The sequence below is a fragment of the Ambystoma mexicanum genome, chromosome 5p, assembly GCF_040938575.1.
Source record: "Ambystoma mexicanum isolate Mex_15411 chromosome 5p, UKY_AmexF1_1, whole genome shotgun sequence".
Classification (NCBI taxonomy): domain Eukaryota; kingdom Metazoa; phylum Chordata; class Amphibia; order Caudata; family Ambystomatidae; genus Ambystoma; species Ambystoma mexicanum.
The window spans coordinates 1050296241-1050317171 of NC_090930.1; the positions used below are offsets into that span (position 1 = coordinate 1050296241).

Sequence of the window (20931 nt, forward strand, 5' to 3'; positions counted from 1 at the left end):
CCCTTTGTCTAGTTTCTCATGTACAATTGTTTATGTTACCCTTTCTACGATTAATGATGGTGGCAGTGGTTTACTTTTCCTACCATTGTGTGTTTCTAGCGCGGGCGGCAATTGCAGCTGCACTAAAGCACCCATGGGTGCCCATTTTGTCAAAATGGCCCTGGTCTTCTTTTTTCGCCATTTCTTGTTGGAAAGGTCCTTCTTGATATTTACTCTGCACCAAACCAGGTTTGGTCCCTTTGTTCGCTTTGTCTTTGGTGGGATTCACTGGTGAAGCCCACCTCTGGCTCCAGTGTGTCTGGCAGGGCAGGAAGTGAGGGAGGTGCCCGAAACTCCCGGTGCTTAGTCTCCTTGGTTACAGGAATGCACCCAAAGGTGATTGGCCAGCTGACTGTCCTTGGAGGACAGCCACCCTGCTGTGTGATTGACGGCTAGGCTGCAAATGAATGGGAGAAACCTGCATAAAAGGCGAGATCTTTTGCTTGGAAGGCAGAGTCGACCACTGGACGAAGGAATCTGAAGAAGAACTTGGACCGTTGGATTGCCCGGTGAAGCACTGCTGCATTAATGAAGCTCTGAATTCGCCTCGACTAGAGAAGCCCTGCAAAGGATGACTTCTCCCCTTGGGTTGGTGGGACCAATCAACCCCAAGACGAACTCATCTGGAAATCCTCTTAGAGCTGGCTGTACTTCCATTGCATCACACAAAAACACTTACGGAGAGACATTTTTTGTATAATCTTACTTCTTTTTTCAATTAATGTGTAAGCTACCAGACTCCCTAGGCAAAAGAACACCCCTTCCCTGTGTGGAGTGCCTGTCCCTAGGTTAGAGGTGATGGGCCACCTATCTAATAGGAAAGGAGAGAAGAGAGCTGTCCGTGCTTCTACAAGGTATACAATTAAAAACTCACTCAATAGCTAAACGAGATTGGCGGGGGGGCTGAACCCAATCTACTTGCATTCCATGGAGAAAAAAAATGTCCTTAAGGCATTTAGGTCCCATGATTCTTTTATTCACCTACCAGGAAGTGTTTCCATGGTATTAGATCGAGTGGTGATTTATGGATCAGCCCAAAAACCACACAAATAGGGATGAAATGTAAAAATTCTGCATGGGCCAAACCCTGTCCATCAGAATGTGACAAGTACATATACACTAGTATTCAGGAGTTTGTATTCTTCAGGGCCTCCTGGGCACCCTGTTGCAAAATAGTTATTTTCACTTTTAAGGTAACCAATCGGAAATTGCGAGGTACATCAAATAAAATTAGAGTTCAATTAAGGAAGGAGAAAAAAGGAGAAAATGTTCTCTACTACAGTGATGCTACTTGAGTCCCGTATCCCATGTCTCTTCAGGGTTATCGTCCATTCAGGTGGTTGACAGGTTTCAATGACGTTCTGACGTTTGTCATCTCATCAGGACCTGTAGTTTAATACGTCTGGTAAGATCGTCTTGTCCATCAGATATTGCGGAGGTTACAACATCAAACCTTAAAACCCAGATGTCATTGAATTTTATCTGGGGATGTATGTTGATACAAACAGAATCTCTATTTGCTGTGAGAGATGTTCCGCATGTGATGCTCAACGGCTGGGTCCCCTTTGGTGCAGGCGATTACTGCCGGCATGTCGGGCTGCAGCGGTCTCTATCGCGCTCCGGTGTAAACAAAACAGGAGCCGATTGCCAGGGAGAGGAACACCAGAATCGAGTGCGTCGTCTTTAAATCGGACCCGAGCTCCAGCAAGAACCTCCGGACTCCCAGGAAGCAGGACTGCCTGAGCCACCTCAACAGAGTGCTGGACCCCAGGTGCGAGAAAAGTCCACAAGGTATCCGAGAACCGCGGTGGTGCTATTTGCGAGAAGCTCAAACCGCGAAGTGCCGCTGATCTGAAGTTGACCCATTGCTGTCGCTGACCTTCAAACCGTAGTGCAGGTGTCCTCAGATGTCCTCCCTCTTGTCCCCACGGCTGAGGCCCAGGAACAACAGGATCTGCTATACTACAACTGGAACAGAAGCCAGCTGGAACCAATTTCTTCAGACCTAAGGTACTGTAAACTAAGGGGTACTTACCTTTTGTTGTGTAGCCTTGCTAGCTCTCAGTTGAGACTTGTCTTGGTTGCTCTTGCAGAGTTGCTTGCAGCTTTGCCCCCCACAAGCCTCCCAGCTTGTAGCCCAACAGTGATTTAATTTTCTACAAAGACTTCTAAAACACTTTGCAAGACTTTTTACTTACCCTAGACTTTTCTCAATTGACATTGGCTGTCCTGGCTGCCTGAAAGACTCTTCTAACCTCTGACTTTGTGATTTAACTATCCCGCAACAAAAGGCACACATTCCATAACTTGTGTAGCTGGGAAAGGGTTAATTTACTTTGCATTGGGGGTGGGGGGTGGGGGGGGGGGTTCAAAAGTACTTACCTGCTTAAGAATATTTGTTAACCATTGTTTTATTCCCAAAACCTTTTCCTTTTGACACCAAACTCAGTACTGCTCTAAATGTACCAGTGATATATTAATGTCTACAGTGTCCTAGTTATTTAAGTCACCTCAGGGTGTAGGAAGTATCTGTGTGCCAGCCCAAATGGGTATCTACTGATTTATTGAAAGTAAGAGTGTGTATTTTTTAAGTATATTTTTGTGTTACATATATTGCTCTCTACCAAGGAAGGCTTATTCAACTGACTGTTAAAATAATAAAGAATTGTTTAATCAAGAAACCTTGAATGAAAGTGTTTATTTGAATACTTGTCACTGTGAAACTGTTACAACCCTACAGCTCACATTGACCCCTCTTGAGATAAGCCTGGCTGCTCAGTCACTCTACCAACTTGTGTAGTAGATGCTTATACCAAAGGTTGGGTAAACTATTGCCATGAGGACAAGGCTGGTGCAGTCTCCCACAGGGTACTGCATACAATCTTGCCTTACACCCTTCTAAACTATATAACTATCAACAGTTAGAACGCGCCAACTGGTATCGAACTGCACTCATAATACTGCAATATTAGTTTCCAATAGTGTAAAAATTGCAATCCCCCAACAGAAATCAAAGTGCTTCAATACATACCTTTGAAAACTTTAAAACTATTAACAGTTAGAATACGCCAACTGGTATCTAACTGCACCCATAGTACTACAATATTAGTTTCCAATAGTAAAATACTTAAAATGCACCAACAGGAGTCAAACTGCATCAAAGGCTATTCTTAAAAATGACAAAACTATAAGCAGTTAGAATATGCCAACTGGTATCCAACTATAGCCATACCACCAGCACTTTTGAAAAAGCAAAATACATACACCATTTCAATTCTTCCTACTGCAACAGTGCTTGTAACAGCAAATGAACATATTTGTGCACTATAAACATTCCTATAAGTACTACACATGCCAAACAAACAGTGCGACATGTAACGTCAAATGAATGTACTAGGTTTTTTTTATCCTACATGGATTTTTTTCCCCACAGACCCAATGATTATGCAACCAAACACAGCAACTGTGCAAAACGCACAGTAATGTTGTTTGAAGCATAGTACTTGTAATGTACTAATTATGAGGGTCTAAACATTACATGAATATGTGCGATTGTGTGCAATGCGACATTGTGAATTACCTCACCTATTATGCTATGTTTTTTTCAGAGAGAAAGAAGAAAAGATTTCTCCTGCATTACCATGTACAACAAATTCAATCTGTGCCTGCAATGGTAAATCAATGAAAATTACCATTTCCACTTCAATGGTATTGTTTCACTGTGTTCCAAAAGGTACACACTGCCTATACAGTATGTATAATGACTATACACATACTATTGAAATGGTTCTTTGCAAAGGTCAAATTCCATTTCTGTACACATATTATTACAATGCTTTTAGCCAGTGACCAGATTATTGGGTGCATGGCCGTATTATGCTGTGGTGGTTGTGGATAGTCCCTAGACCCTTGGGTGCCTGGCTGGAGGCCGTATCCACAACCACCACAGCATAATATGGCCATGCACCCAAGAATCTGGCCACTGGCCACAACCAACACAGAACAATTTGCCCTTAACTTCCGAATTTAAACACCATCTGCAGATATCAAAGTAGACCGCCAACCCGATTTTTCACCAATGGCAATATCACCACATCATCTAGATTCCACTCCCCTACTCAAACAAGCCCTCTAGCTGTCACCAAATAACCCCAAACATGTTTCTCCAACTGCCCAGCAAACACTACCTACTGCAATAGTTGTGGCCAAATTCTTGGTTGCATGGCCGTATGATACTGCAGTAGTTGTGCCAGTGCCTAGATTCTTGTGTGCATGATGTATTTTTAACCTATGCAAACATCCCCATATCTACATTCCACTCCCCTACCCTAATAAAGCCTGCATGCAGTCACCACATAAGCCGTCCGCCCAAGGCCCTGTCTGCTAACTACTATACAAATATTATTGTAATGGTTCTTTCCAATGACCAAATTCCATTTCTGTACACATATTATTACAATGCTTGTAGCCAGTGGACAGATTCTTGGGTGCATGGCCGCATTATGCTGTGGTGGTTGTGGCCAGTCTCTAGACTCCGGCCATTCACCCAAGAAACTAGGGACTGGACACAACCAACACACGACAATTTGCTCTTAACTTCCCAATTTAAACACTATCTCCAGATATCAAAATAAACTGCCAACCCTATTTTTCACCAATGGCAATATCACCATATCATCTAGATTCCACTCCCCTACTCAAACAAGCTCTCTAGCTGTCGCCAAATAACCCCAAACATGTTTCTCCAACTGCCCACCAAACACTACCTACTGCAATAATTGTGGCCAAATGCTTGGTTGCATGGCCGTATGATACTGCAGTAGTTGTGTGTGCCAGTGCCTAGATTCTTGGGTGCATGCCCTATTTTTAACCTATGCAAACATCCTCATATCATCGACATTTCACTCTCCTACCCTAATAAAGCCTGCCTGCAGTCACCACATAAGCCGCCCGCCCAAGGCCCTGTCCGCGGACTACCGTGGTGTCTGTGGACAGCCGCGCCTGCATGCTCTTCTTCCACCTAAACAAATAGCATGATATCAGCCCTCTTTCACTCCCCCACCCTTCCCAAACCCTCTTCCCAACACCAAATCACCTAAAACATGTTTCCCAGCCCTGTTCCCCACCGTGCTGTCTGTGAACAGCCACAGCTACCCGAGGATAGAACATGGTGGGTGTTTCAGAAAAATAGGATGCACATCATGCTTTTAACCAACCAATCAACGGGCGTGTTGCCCGCAGACATCACGCCACCCTCCAGACCAATTAGAGTCCTGTTCGCACAGCGAACAGGGAAATGGGTCCGGAGAGCGGACCGAGATATCGCTAATTTTTTTGGGACCTACATTTTGCCTGTTTTAAAGAAAACTACTGGATGGATTTACACCAAAATGTATAAAAGCACGCTTTCGGGACCAAGCCGCCACTCCTGCCACAGATTTGGTGAAAATCCGTCCAGCGGTTTGCGCTGTAAGCGTGAGCAGAAATTTGTTTCCATTGCATCTATGGAGAAAAAAATGTGAGACCACCCCTATAACTTTGCCCCCCCCCGTCACGAAACTTCACCAAACTTGCCAATAGAATTCAGAGTGGCTCATAAACTTGTATTGCAATGTTTGGTAAGTATTCGTCCAGGGGGAGCGAAGTTAGAAGCTGCCCAAAAGGTCCTCTTCCTAAGTTGAGCAACTTAACCATAAGTACACGCCGCTACCACAGGCCATGTAATCTATTAACACAAGTGGCACTTGTCACACTGCATTTGATGAGAGAAAGCGGCAGGTCATTGAATACCTGACACATCAAAATGAGGTGAGGCAGATAGAATAAAACTGAAGCTTAAGCACCTGTGTAGGCATTTAGCTGCTTATCGTGAGGAGGATCTCCGACTGTATGCACAGAAGTGGTCAAGAGAAGAAATATTGACAGAGCTCTGGAAACATTCCGTTGAATATCAGGAGATGTTTGCGTGTCCCTAGGAGTGACTGATGCAGCAAAAAACTATTTAGGGCTTATTGGTCACCTGACAAAATGTTTAAAGTAAATATTAGTGACTCAGAATGATGCCGAGACTGCAAGGTTCACACTGAGAACTTGGTGCACGTGTTCTGTACATGTAAAAAAGTAACCACCAACTGGGAGGATGTGCAGGATAGATTGGTTGCAGGGAAAAACGAATCTGGAACCCCTGTCCTGGAGGCAACATGCTCACTCAAAAAACAAATGTAGGGAAGCAGACAGTCTCTAGGTCCTGTATGCAATTACTTGGACTAAAAGGATTATATGGAGAGTGTGAAAAAAGCAGGCACAGCTAGGTTTGGAAATGTGGCTGGAACTCTTGCTCAAAGTAACAACCTGTGAAAAGTGTTCTTCAATTCAGAAAGAAACTCAAGAAAGGCATGATCTGATTTGGTCTAGCTTCACATCCTTGTATGCAGAATAACTGTGCTTACATTGTTTAAACAGTTGATAAGCGTGAATAACAGTTATCCATACCATACCTCTTTTCCCTGTTCCAAGCATCCATCACTCACCCCCTTTTCTGCCACATTTGAACTCCTTACGTCCCCTGATCCGGATCCTGCACTTTGACAACTTCCCTCTCTAATCCTTCCCATACCCCTTTATATGCGTTTCCCCATTTGATTAGTGAACGTATGATTGATTGTTTAGGAATGCATTGTCTTGTTTTCTAGAGACTTGACCTTGTAAAATTACTTGCTAACCGATCTATGCATGTATTTATTTATTAATTTGCATTTTTAAAGTGCTCACACAGCCCGGGTGCATCGAGGCGCTGTTACAGAAATATGTCTCTTAGTTGCGTATATTTATAGTGCGCTTAATAACCGGAGGTTTCTAAGCGCGGACCCGGGAATCGAACCTGTGTTGCTTTGTGTCGTCTTGTTTCCAGGGCGAGCACGTTGCAGCTGAGCTATCCTCCTGGGATAATACGTGCACAATAACATTCAATATTGAAAAAGAATAAAAAAGCAACTTCAAAAACCATTTTCATTCAGTTTTTTAATAAAATGCTAAATGCCTGATGACTAACACAGGAGTTAACCAAAGTCGCAAGAGCCAACAATCATTCACAGCGATAAACATTATTCAAACGAAATCAATTAGATGTGTGTACAACGGCACCATACATACCTAGTGTAATTGTTCACTTGCTGAGATCTTGTCACGTTTATACTGTTGAGTTCCGGCACATTTAAACTGGCAGACTGATGTTTAATGTGACAATATGATTGATGTGCTTTGTTTGATAATACACCATTACTGCAAGTACTTTCAAAACCTAGCGAGAGAGAAGTGGTATCTTAGCTACTGGCGGCAATAAGAATCAGTACAATACGAATCCAATATTTTCTTTTTTACAAAATCCAAGAGAATGCTGAAAATATGAAGATAAAATAGATATTATTTAGAAAATGACTGATTAATTTGAAACATAGAAAATACTATCAAAAGGGAGAAATATGCTTTAACACGTACATTAGTGTTACGGTGGGAAACAGCATAGTATCCTTGTTTCCTCATGCAAGTTGAACTGTTTTAATAACTTCCCATATACTACTACCATTGTACTTAACATATCATAGTATACTCAATAAGTACAGCAGCAATACGATCACATCAACCAGATATCATTTTCTACCATACACAATTTAATTTCTTGTAGGAAACAAAAGAAAATCCCACAGAGAATCGTGGAATACCGAGCTGTTATATTTATTAAGCATTAAGTAAAATGCATCATCACAATCAATGATTTAGCTACCAATTAATTGACATGAAAACAACAAATTGGGCACTGCAAATAAACATTTGTATCACTTGTAGAGCTCAAAAAAACTCTGTGGGAGTAGCAATGAAAAACTTTTTTCAGTAATAGGTATTTAGAGTTAATCGGACAGCATGAGCTGTACACCATCACATTTAATCGGGTGGCAATATAACATCAGAATTAAGTAAAGCTGGTATATTTAAGGGTTGGCTGTTAACTGCCATGAAATTGTCTAGGCCAGCAATTTTTATGACAAAGGATTACATCTTTGTCTTTTATTACACAGGTTAGTGCTTGGCATCAGGAAATGCAAATTATGCCGGTGTGCTGCAATTAAATAATTGTAATGAGGCGGGGGCAAAGTAGAGCCATGTTATACGCTGGTGTATTTATTAAAGAATCAAGTAACCAAAGGTGAGAAGGATGAATTCGGGGCCGACGTTGTATTTAAAAGATGGTACAGATTATCCTTTTATGCTTTTAAAAGAACAGAGTCCTTGGTCCTCTGATTCAATCACGAGCAACTCTCAGTCAGATGCTCTACAACTCCCCACCCATAGAAAGTGGAGAGCTAAGAGGAGCCTCTGACCTTCCCAGAATTCAGCGTATATTTAATTCTTCCTAGAACGCAATTTATATCCAATTAGAAATTTAGGAAAATGTAATGTTTTAACAAGTGGTGGTTATAAAATAGTGGGAACCAATTACATTTTCTGTGGTTTTTGGAGGTAATCCTGAAAAAGAATTGTATGTTCGTTTCGAGGGTTTTATGGTTAGGGCACGTAATGGGCAGGAGTACCACAAATTACCTAACCATGCATCCCCAATGTTAAATTTTCAGAAACTATGGTTCTGTACGTTTCCTGAAGATTCGGGGCTCTTGTGAGATAGGATTCCCTGGGCAAATCATTTATGAAGGATATGTCTAAAATATTTTATGACCTATCCAACATGGTTGGAATTCTGGCATTATCCTCTTCCCCACCCAATGCCAAACCACAGATGACACGTTATGATAACTGAAAGCTATTATGGGGGTTTAGAAATGGAATGTTTGCTGTAACTTTCTGTAGGTTTCTCAATATGAGCACAAAGTAAACGTGAGCTTTATGCAAAACGGTGCAGCGTCTAAGGCATTAAGGGTAGAAAACCTTTGAGGGACAATACAAATAACTTCACTTTATTATTATTATTATTATTATTTGGGTATTTATTGAGTGCGTACCTAGTTTTAGGTAGCAATGGAGTGCTTTACAAGTTATAGGAAGGAGTACACAGTGAGGGAAGGCGAAAGCTAAATGGGTGAGGGGGTGCTAATTGGCAGCAAGGCATCTACAAGCAATCGGTGGCGGGACCATTAAAATTCGACTTTCCCAAATGTATGGAATTAGTACCCTTTTCTGAATCTAGAAGTAGCAGGAGCCGCTCAGGAGTGATGCTGAGCGCCGATGAGTGTCGGGGAGAGGCACTCGATAACTAGGGGCATTCCTTGTGGGGTCTGAGTCAGTAATAAATGCAGCTTAATTACCAAACTGCACGGACAGTTGAAAATAAGCACAATTAATACTTATTGAATACCGAACTGAATAAAACTTGAAATTAAACCACACAGAGTGCATAATGAATACTAAATTGAAGGAAAACTTTAAACAATGCCTACCTATTGGATATCGAACTGAAAAATACACAGTGCATATGGAACCCCAAATTGAAGGAACACCTGAAATCAAGCATAACGAATGCACATTTAATATCGAACTAAATATTTGCTTAAAAAAAGTAACATGAATATTTGTTGGGTGTTGAATTGAATGAAACCCTGCAATTTTGTTTATTGAATATGGAGTAACACTTCTTATGGGCAAAGCAAAAGACAGCCAAAGAGAACGTGCCCATGTGAAAACAGTGCATAGGAAAGAGCGTAAGACTGTTATAGAAAGGTGGGACACCAGCAAGACCACCATAAAGTGAACTTTACAGATAATTGCAGTGTGGCCAGGCCAAAGACTGGCAAGAGGTGTGACACACTGTGGTAGAGCCAAGAGGCTAACCAGGAGTAGCCAAAGGAGTGTGAATACTGCACATAGGCTACGAAGTCCACAAAGACTACAAGAACATAACTCTAAACATAGGGACAAGTTTGGACAAAGCTGTGTGGGCTGAGGAGCATAGGAATCCTGGTTGTGCGATCTGTGATGGATGGACAGAGCAGTCCGATAGCTGCGCCTACACCAGTGAGCCCAGAACCGTGAGAACCAAAGACATTGTGTAATCAAAAGTCTTGGGGAAGGGCACCCTGAGACTCAAGGTGTTACGAGTCTCGTCTTAAGAACGAAGCCTCAAGACCCTTTTGCTTTTGAACTTTTTTGCTTGGAACTTGGGGAAGGAGAGCTGAAGAAGCTAAGAGCTGGAAGAAGCTCTAAACTTTATGTTGATCACCATTTCTTTCATTATTGACATCCCTACACATTGTTTAGCTTTAGTTGTGAGGGCAAGAGTAGGTTTTGGACACAGACCCTCTTTTAAGTTGAACTCTTTGACTCAGACTTTTCTTAGTTTCGTTCAGGTAGGGAAATCCCACCTTAGCATAGGGCAAGTTATGCCTTCAACCATCCTGAAATTTAAGTTAATAAATCCCTTTTGTTTGAACTTTAAGTCTGTTGGTTGTGTCTTACTTCATGATACCTTCACAATACACACACACACACACACTCTCAAGGTACACATATCAATGTCCTAAGGCCAATCATTGGGTTAAAAGAGGTACAGATGTATCTTATACAGAAAACAATTTGGCAATCTTTAACTTATTTTTGGTGTTTTGTAAATGCACCACATTCAATCATTAACTTTCAAGAAAAGACAAAGATGTTGTTCATATATCTGATATGGCATATTGTGGTAAGATAGGGGGTCAAGTCAGAAACAACCACCAGGGTCCATTACATGCACGATATCCCCCGCTTACGTGTAGTTGGTTGATAAGTCGTCCGGTGGGGATACAATCACTTTGTGATGCCTCAACTGGACAGGGGTGCGGACAAGAATCAGATTCTTACATTCAGATTAGGTAAATGCAAGGGGTGGGGAAAACGTGCACTGGGCTATAGTCTGCCAACAAAGTAGTAGCTCACTGAGGAATACAAACGGTAAGTGCGACAAAATAAGAGAAATAAACAGAGCCCCCAAGATATAAAGAAAGAAATTCGGGGCCAGGGGAAGAAAAGGTATTCAAGAAGAACACCAGTAAAGTTCAAGGAGGAGTGGAGCCCAGAGAAGAGGAAAGGAGGATGGGAAAGCTAAGGAGCACCATCTTAAGAGTCAGAGTTGTTCGAATTGATAGTTTCTAGGCTTCCCTCAAACCCAAGCAGTTTTCTTCATCTCACAGTGGTGGAGGGTGTATGTGGGTGAGAGTTTCAGAGCTTGACCTCCTTGAGTGTAGAGTTCTGCTTCCAACCTTTTGTGTCATGGGGCACAGTATTATAAGAGAACTGGAAGGACAATCTCAAAGATCTGGGCAGGGATTACTTGGAAACTATTTTCTGGAGGAACCCAGGTTTGTGGCCCCGGTCAGCGTGAAGGATCATGCAGCGACCTTTGAAGTAGATTCAGGCCTCAACTGGAAACCAGTAAAGGGTCATCAAAGCAGGAGTGATTTGGTTATGGGTTTGTGGCCCAGGCCAAGCCCAGCTGCCTTATACTCAATGACCTGGAGAAGGTGCTCGAAAATCCCAGATAAAGGCATCAGCTGAACAGCAATGCTCTGGTGTCCATTGTTGATGCATGAAGGTGAGGGAAGGCAGAATGTACTTGAGGATTTGGAAATGAGACCTCTTAGAACATTTGGGGTTTTGGGGGCAAAGGTGAGAATTACAGAAGATAATACAGGACTCTAGCAGAAAGAACCATTGCAGGTGTTGAGCCCAAATAGGCTGGCCATACAAACAGCAGAGGAGGAGAAATAGGGGAGACTAGATAGAATAATTCAGTCTTTGCCACTAGGAGAGAGTATTCTGAAACATTCAAATATGGACATGCAAGATGCATGATGTGATCTAGCTAAATAAAGAGCTGCCAACACGTAACCCTCAAGTCCAAAAACAATTTGAGTGTTGTCAGCATAAGACTGAAAGGAGGCGGATAATGGGGAGATCAGGTCAGAGAGAGGTGCCATGCAGGTCTTAAAAAGCAGATATTTTGTCAAAGTGACTCCCAGTAATTTGCTGCCATAACATCCTCACATCTTATACCAATAGGTCAGACACAATGGTGCAACAAACAATATCACAATGAAAAGGGATCCTCACTAGACGCTGCAACACTTATTTCTTATGCAGCGAAGATAATTCACATGCCTGGTATATGCCCTGCTGGTCTCGAACCAACACAGCCACTTGGCCTGCTCAGAAACTGTGCACTGTAAGGTCTTATAGTATAACCAGTGTGAAACGGTGATGCAGTAAAACAGTACTTCACGCACAGCCCTTCGCCATGATTAAGTGCAAGATCACATGCATCCTCCTCCAATCGACATACGCATACAGCACCGGACACATGCATGAAGTTGCCGTTTGTCGAAGGATCAAGTCCTGCTTGCATGAATGCATAGAGCGAAGACATGCGTCTCCTTCCAAATGATATTAAGTGAAACAATGCAGTTGCTCCAACGGTCCACTTCATTAATGGGTACATAAGGGGGCATGCATTGTATTGAGAGGATCCCCAAAAAAAGGAAAAGGAGCACAACCACCTTTCCCCAAAACCTAAGAGTTTAATTGAGGCTTTAAATTAATCTGAAAACAACCCATGAGTAAGGGAATTACTGCATGGGTTGTTTCAGATTCATTTAAAGCCTCAGTTAAAGTCTAATAGAAATGTTTTGTGGATTCCTGTGAAGTCAATAGTAATCCATGAAACATTTATATTAACTCCTCTTCAGATTGTGAAGTATCATTTAGTTGGATTCAGCATCTTGTTTACACCACACCTTTGAAAGTATCACCATGTTGGCTATATTAAGCTGCAGTCAAGTTACATTCACAGAGTTTTCTGTACTATTCAGTCAATCATGTGGAACAATATGGCTACCGCAACCGCGTCGGAGGCGTACATGGCAGGCAATGGCCCACGAGCCCAAGCCTACGCAGGCGTGTACAAAGCTGTGCGCTGTTACCAGCCATGTACGCCTCCCCTCCGAAAAAGGGGGTGATTGTTATTTGCACCCCGAGGCTCCGTACATAGTGTAGATATTTTTTTTTTCATTTTCCATGGAGAACAGGGCTCTGTGTATTGCGCGAATTCAATCTCTCACGAAAACAAAAAAACACAAGCTGGACAACGCCATGTCCCTTTTCGATTTACAAGGTGGGGGCGGAGGACAGGAGGGAGCAGCGGCACCAGTGCTCCACATGAGATTTGGAAGTGCAAGTATTTTACTTCCCATTTTTTAAAGTTGGGAGTAAAATGATTTTTAGGGAGTAAAAATGTATGTCCAATTCCCAATGTGAGTATTTTTTATAAGCGTGTACAAATATTTTAACTGGAAAACGGAAATGTTTTTGTAACAATTATTTCTTTGCACCTAGATATTCATGCACTTTAAAAGATACAAGTTTACTTCTTTCGATCAGGCAGTTATAATAGTTTCTTCCTGTGGTACATCGTGCACTACTGGCCCAAACATATCCATGGAGTTGCATTAGTAAAAACAGGGGCACAAGGTTCTGTGTGTTTGTTTCCTATTGTTTTTCAAGTATTTGTACTCTCTATTTTTATTTTTTGGGAGTATTTGCCTATTTTTAGGGAGTAAAAGTGGCCGATACACCCCTTATCTGTGGGTCTGACCGGGACCAAAGCACAAAAATCCGGTCCAGCAGGTAAGTGGGGAGGGATGGAGGCAGAGGAGGATGCCTCGGAAGGATGGGGGCATGGGGAAGCAACAGGGAGGGGCTCCCTGCTGCCTCCCCACAATCAAAATGGCACCACCCGGGGAAGGTACTCGGGTGGCATGCAGGCAGTACACCTTGTTCTCATCTGAATTGCCAGCCACCTGATTGGCTGAGCGTCCTTCCCTGGGGGCAAATACTAATGCATTTGTTACTTAGAATTAAATGCATTACTCCAGGATTAGTACCTTTCATAGATTTACATGCTTTCAAACACTTTGCTGTTGCAGGCTAAGATTCCTTGTTAACACTCCAATAGTAGTTTAAAAACAGCCAACATATATGCTTATCCACCTCATTCAGCCTTTTTGTGCACTGATCAGCAAGAATGTGCGCTGTAGGCTTTGTCACTAGAGGTAATCTTCAGAGTCCAGTAACTTGAATGTAACTTCTCGTCATAGAGCTTGTCCTTCCAGTCTCGTAGTGGGGGAAAGTGGTTAGAATGTGAACTTAAGAGATAAGAGCTGGAAAACAATTAGGTAAGATTTTCATAGAAATTGTAAATCTTCCCGACCTGGGTCAACCCCAGAACTTTTTGCTTTTATACCTCTGAGTGAGAACCTTTTCCCACACCCACAGAATCTTCTACTCTTTTTACAGGTGTCAGTATTCAGACTCTCCATAGTGTCTTTTTAAAGTTATAATCTTTAACAACATTTTGGCAATAAGTGCCTGTTGTTGCTCGGTTGCCCTAGGGGCTCCCCTGTTAAACTTTCTTTGGCTAACCTTGAGAGAACTACAGTTCCCAAGGGTACAAAGGATCTTTGTATCCCTTTTACATTTTCTTAGGTGAAACCAGCACATCCCACGTTATGTGGAGTGCTGGGGAGACACAATGTATCCCCTTTCCCACTAAAACTAGCAATTCTGTTACCGGGACAAGCTTACCTTCAATGGCTTGTGGCAGTGGTACCTTTAATCAATTTGGTGAACCTTTACAGTGGGCTGGGTTCCCAGCTGCAGCAAAGGCACCTAAGGGTGCTCATTTCACCAAAATGGCCCGTCTTCTTTTTTTGCCATCCATTTTAGTGTTTCTTGTCCTTTCTTGTTCCTTCCCCTACATCCATGGCGGTAAATTCCTTTATCTTTATCTCCCCGCCCAGGCTCCAGTCTGTCTGTAAAGGCAGGAAGCGGGCTAGGAGTCCAAAACTCGTGGCCTGAATGGGGACAAATCCCAGTGGGGGGCTGGCTGTCCTGATTGGACAACCAGACCACCCCTTGTAAAATGCAGGGAGAGAATTCAGAGGTTGTGCTGTAGTTCCTGTTAAATACTGCGAACCTGGAAGCCGAAGACAAGTCGACCACTGGAACTAAAACCGAAGAGGATGATTTCCAGCGACCTGATAGCCTGCTGTAGCCCTTCCTTCCAATCGACCTTGGGACTCCAAAAACAGCGACCCTGACTCAGAGCCTGGTCAGACCCACAAGACCACGGGTGCACAACTGATTTTGACAGTGGGCCGAAAGTACCTTACATGAAGCCTATAGTGGGCCTAAAAGTAAATGTGAGTGGGGTGGTAGGCGCGGCGGGTCGTGGTGTGGTGTGGCAGGAGGCTTTTTCAACACCCCCATTTTCATTAAACACATGGAAAAAGAATACGTTTTTGAGGTGTAACTGTTTATTTGCATTTCAAACTTACATTTTATAATAAACATTTTCCATTGTTATCATTTATTTCTATTTAGCTATTGCATATCATCTGTTTAATTAAAGTATATATATTTTATTGACCCTTGATTGGACATTCCGTTATTTTGGACTGCTATAACTTTGCTGTTTGGGTTGGCAAAGAGGAGTTTGGCTATCGTTGGGTCAGGTTTCCACAAAAAACAAAGGATGTACATCTCCTAATTGTGCCCGTTTTACCTTTATTATTGGGTGACACTATGCTCCATGGCCCCTAACCCCCAACGAAACATTATGCCCCATGGCCCCGACCCCTCAACCAAACATTATGCCACATGGCCACCAACCAAACACCATGCCCCATGGCCTCCACCCCCAATCAAACACTGTGCCCCATGGCCTCCACCCAAACACTATGCCACATGGCCCCCAGCCCCCATCCACTATGCCCCAAGGCCCCCACTCCCATACATACATACACATACAGACCCGCACCTCCCCATCTCAGCATACAGACTACCAAGCATGCACCATGCATACATACCCATACAGACCCGAACCCCCCACCATACAGACTACCGAGCATACACCATCAATGCATGCATACATTCATATCCATACAGACCCGAATCCCCACCCCAGAATACAGACTAACAAGCATGCACCATGCATACATACCCATACAGACCTGTTCTGTCTTTCTCTCTCACATATTTTACTTTTTCTGTCTTTATATTTCTTCCCTTCTTCCTCTGTCTCTCTCCTTGTTACTATTACTGTTGCACTCTTTTTCTTTCTCTACCAATGTTACTATTTCTGACACTCTGTCTTTATTTCTCTCCCCTTCCCTCTTCCTATGTTACTAGTTCTCTCTTTTTGACTTTCTTTTGCTCCACTCTGCCTCTCTTTCTCTCTCCCATGTCACTATTCCTGTCTCATTCTATCTCTCCCTTTTCTTCTCTCTACCACCTGCTCACTCTCTTATGTCCGTCTTTCTTCATCTGTCTTCCCTCTCCGTCGCTTCCCCTTAACTCTCCCCATCTTTGTCATCATTTTCTGTATCTTGCTCAAGCACACACTCTGTCCACTCTCACATGATCGCCCTTTCTCTCTCCTCTCTCACACACACATTGCTATGCCGAGGGGATCAGGGGGCATTCTGGTTGAATGGCCGGGGTGCCACCCGCACCCCCTTTGAGTCCCCTATTTTCCCCATTTTCTCCTGCGAGAGTTCCTCAACATGTGGCAGGTCTGAAGCAGTTAATGCACACCTTCCTGGGCCACACTGTCCTGCTTGGCTGCTCTGCTTCGCTTCTATTGGGGAAAACAGAAGTGCCACCTCGTTGCCATTCAACATTGGTTTCTCCATGCCAGCCACCTTCTTACAAAGAAGGATTCATTACTACTCAGCGGGAATTCAGTGTTTCAGCTCCCTGCTGAGTAGCAACGAATCCTTCTTTGTAAGCAAGTGGCTGACAGCTGACTCTCAAGCCCAGGCAGTCATACACAAGGTTGGCACACAACCAGAAACCACAATTTGTTTTGATCACATGTGAGGCCATTTAAATACGAAATAAAAAAAACAGGTTAAAAATGTTTTAGTTTCAACACATTAAGCCAGCAATATTATTTTAAACCACCATCAGCGAACTGGACTGCATATGTTAAGTGACCTACATAGGCCCCGAAACCGGTTTACGCCTGGTGTGTGGGCCTATTGGGCATTGCCCTATTGGTCAGTGCAAATTTGGACCTCACATGTAGCCCTCCCTGGGCTGTCGGGGAGTTCTCTCTTGATGCAGTACTGTAAGCTTTTTGTAATTGGTAACCTGGGAATTGCGACAGGGCCTCAATACCCCCGTTATTGCTGTTATCTAAACACATTCTGCACGCACTGCAATGGTGTTTGAGCAGCGAGCTAAACGCCGGCCGTCTCAATTTAGCCTTCCAAAAATTATTTACACTCGAGTCATTTTTTTATCTGCCCGCGCGTAGTGTAATGAACGGCTGACACATTATTGAAGATTTGGCTACCCGTATGCCAGAAAAGAAATGGCCCAGGTGCTTTATTTCAAAAGAATCATCGCACAATTAATAATACACATGAGAGACTGCTGGCTACCCGTTCTTTGATAATGTGCGACTATTAACCGTATCTTTATCTCCATTATCATGTATGCCCACCAGTGGTCACTCAGACTGCTTTTCATTCTAAACAAAGGAGGTGGGCATACATTGCAATGGAGATAAAGATCACATTAATAGCCGCTTTAGTAGAGGTGCAGACAGTCCATGTCAAACAGTTTACTTATGTAATGAAATGCGGTCAACTGCTTGAAGTGGGCCGTATCTCATTACAAAAGTAAACACTCTTGGCGGGCCGCATATCGCGGGATCGAGGGCTGCATTTGGCCCATGGGCTGTATGTTGTGCACCACAGCACTAGACCCAAGAAGACCTGAATTTTGAGCCACCCCACAAGTTGCTGTGACCTTGTGGGGCTGCAATAACCAAATACCCTGGGACCTAGAGGCATTGAGGGGTGCACAGTCTTCCGAATTCTGAATCTCGCTGAAACTTTGTGGGCATCCTGGTGTATCTCCAGAGACACGAATCAAGTCTGAAAAGTCCCCTCACCAGAGCACTGGCTCTTTGTAATGACGAGAATTCAAGCGTGATTTTCTGTCTTCTTCTGTGATCCTTGAAAAAGCACCTAATCCGCAGAAACGCATTCAGCTGTGAGGAAAACCTTGCTTGAGAGCCTTCTGCATTGATCCCTGCTGCAAAGTTCTTTCTGAGGTCTTGGTTTCAGTCACAACGACAAGGAATCCACCGATCAGGTATTTGGCTGCAGATCCTGAAGTCCTCCTGCTGCAAGATCTTCAATGCCGAGGTACTGTGTTGACATGGGTATGTACTAACCTTAAGTCTGTTAGGATTTCTGTGTAGCTGTGGGGCGTTTTCTGGGATTGGGAGGCCTCTTGTCCAGTGCACCCAGTCCCACTGCTAGAATCCTACTAGGGTGTCATCTGTGAAGCCCCTCGACCCTCTTCTAACTCTAGAAGTAAAATACTCACATGTTGCCCAGCCTTCCAAAGGAACTCTGACTTTTGCTACTTAAGAACCTATTCTGACACTGTCTGTTGGTCACTAGAGCCCAGTGACCCCCCTTCTTCCACTGAGAACACTCATATTCCAAGAATAAGGGAAAGACTTAAAGGATTGGGCCTTTTGCCTAGAAAAGAAAATCAGTGTATAAAAGTTACTTACTTGTTAAAGAGTTGGTTGGTAACTGTAACTCTAAGAGTGAACAGTTACAAAAGTTCTTACTTACCTTGGATGTGTGATGCACTATTCTTAAAAGTAAGGTTAACATCTTTCTTTCCTTAGAAACCATTTTGCCATTCTAATAGAAAGTAGATGTGAAGGTATATTACTCACCTGTGATAAGGTTGTGCCTCTTCCCAAAAGTAATGTGTTGGTTTCACCAGATTATTCCTGTTAGGATAATTGTAGGAGTGTCCCCCCAACTGTTGGTCTCACCGGATTACGGCTGTTAGGATAATTGTAGGAGTTTCCCCCAACTGGGTCTTGCTTCCCCTGACTTGCTGTTAGCCTGTCCAGAATAAGTCTGCATTAGGTCTTACCTACCTAAAATAACTGAGTCATCAAGTGTTTACCATGGGGATTTGCTTTCCCTGTGCTGTTGTAAACAGCCACAAGAAGAGTCTTTGGTTCCAGCTGTCCCTCATATGTCATACATAAGGTACTTGTATAGCTGGGAAAGATCTAACCTGGACTTCATTGTGAGGTTATAAAAGTATATGGGTTTTACTTACCTTGAGTTAGCAGTGTGCCATCCAAAAATAAGTTACAAGAGTTACTGCTTATCTCAATGTGTGTTTCACTGATCCAAAGCACCTGTAATTGAATATTACACCCATTGGTTTTACTCATCTACTATAACGGTGTTTTATCACAAAAGTAGTTATAGGTTTTACTGTACCTGGAATAAGTGTTCCACTATTTACAAAACGTATACTGTCCAGTTGACAGATTGTGATTTGTTACTGAGCGTCATTGTACAAATGGTACAATGTACAACTGGTATTACTGAATGTAATTGTTAAAGTAACCATTGGTTTTTACTCCCCAAGAATAGGTGTGACCTATACTGAAGGTATATGAAAAGGTTTGGACTTCCCGAGAACTACTGTTAGGTGTTCCAAATAAGGTTTATACTTTGGTCTGTGTACAAGTATAGTGTTGCGTTTTTATAATTGTGATTACATATAATGTGTGATGGTACTTAATTACCCCTAGATTTATCTGGGCCTATGTGTATTTAAATAAATCCTTTATTTTTACAATACATTGTGTTTCAGTGTTTCTTTGGACCATTTGTATTACTATTTCATTTGTACTGATTCTACAGCCCTCTCTTCCTCCAAAGATATGCGTGGCTGCTCTGTCTTCGCTACCAACAAACTCAGGAAACATTATACTAAGAGTGGAGTCTTGTACTGACTCAGTCGAATGGTTTTGATGAAGTTGGGTAGAACTTCAGAAAAACTGTCCGAACACGAACTACCCTAACAGATAACTAATTCCTCTCCTGCATTAGATTTTTTTTATAGATGAACACATTACTATGATATACCCAACAAAGGGAAATACATCTCGTTATTCTCACCCCATATAAATAGGTTTGTAAGATCTCCCTGTCCTACTGACTGCAAAAAGACTATGTAAAAACATATACAACAAATGTGTGCAGTGTTGCCATATCTCCTGCAGAAGTACTCATGCATAAATTGCCACCGAGGGTACTTTGTCCTTTGTGAAATGTGCTGCCACGTTTCCTAGAAGCCACTTACTGACTTTCAAGTAGCAAATATCATTGCACGCGGTTGTCCAAAGGGACCTGTCCTGAATAGACCATGTTTTGTCTTTGCTGGCTTGTCCATAGTCTACACACCATTGGTTAGGTTTTCTGAAACCCTTATTCCCGTCTACCTAGCAGCAGAACCACCCCACCCCCCATGCTACCTGTTTCCCAAGTGTGTGAAATGTGCTCTGCCACTGCTGAATGTTTTCTTAAACTTTATGAAGATATTCATTGGTTGAGGTGGTCCTCTGAGGACGCTTTAGGGATGAAATATGGATGCCTCTGCCTTTTGAGCACAACCCTGTGTTTGAAGAAACTAGCATACGATAACTTTGAGAAAAAAAAGTCTACAGGTCATCCACATTTCTCAGAAATATGACAGCAATGATAAAACGGGTCTTCCATGAATCATATTTGAACACGAGAACTAGACATGGGCTCGAAATGCTGTCAAAATAATCGCTATAGAACTGTATTTCACTCCCTGGCACTTGCAGCGTTTGCCAAGTGGGACGTTTTTAATTTGAACAGTTCTTTGAGAAATTGGTTGATAATTCTTTCCTCATCCAAACCTTCTCCTTGAATCTCTTCCTACCAAAATCCAGGTAGCTTGGGTCAGGACCTTGCCTGGTTGACCTCCTTT

General features: G+C 42.8%; 1 protein-coding gene across 2 annotated transcripts in view; it reads right to left on the reverse strand.

The window, feature by feature from the left end:
- RANBP9 (RAN binding protein 9) overlaps positions 1-20931 on the reverse strand; it is a 1122649-nt gene that overhangs the window by 289220 nt on the left and 812498 nt on the right. For both annotated transcript variants that reach the window (XM_069613547.1, XM_069613548.1), the window contains one exon: positions 7192-7339. In XM_069613547.1, coding sequence (XP_069469648.1) covers positions 7192-7339 — 148 coding nt within the window. The remainder of the gene's footprint in view (positions 1-7191; positions 7340-20931) is intronic.